Source organism: Penaeus monodon, chromosome 31 (genome assembly GCF_015228065.2).
Source record: "Penaeus monodon isolate SGIC_2016 chromosome 31, NSTDA_Pmon_1, whole genome shotgun sequence".
NCBI lineage: Eukaryota > Metazoa > Arthropoda > Malacostraca > Decapoda > Penaeidae > Penaeus > Penaeus monodon.
In genome coordinates, this window is record NC_051416.1 from 12,046,788 (window position 1) to 12,047,056 (window position 269).

Sequence of the window (269 nt, forward strand, 5' to 3'; positions counted from 1 at the left end):
GGCGGCCAGGGCCAAGGAGCCCAAGTTTATCAAAGTCGAGATCGTCGACGCCAAGAAGATGGAACTGGACTCGGGCGGGCGGTTCGAGCGGAGGACCACCATCCTCGACAGGTAAGTGCTGGTTCACTGGTTCAAGGATTCACTGGTTCAGTTGTCGTTAGTAACTATCTAATTAGCCGGCGCACGGAACGAGGCATGTCGTTGAACCTTGGAGTGTGAGTTCGTGATGTTTTGGATAAGATGAAATGATGGACAATGTGTGAAATGAA

General features: G+C 51.3%; 1 protein-coding gene across 1 annotated transcript in view; it reads left to right on the plus strand.

Annotated features, from left to right (window-relative positions):
• The window catches only part of LOC119592839, a 1,036-nt gene extending 767 nt beyond the window's left edge, over positions 1-269 (plus strand). Inside the window, exon 1 of the mRNA XM_037941742.1 lies at positions 1-269. This exon is cut by the window's left edge and continues 767 nt beyond it. Within this exon, the coding sequence (XP_037797670.1) occupies positions 1-115 (115 nt within the window). The 3' untranslated portion in view covers positions 116-269.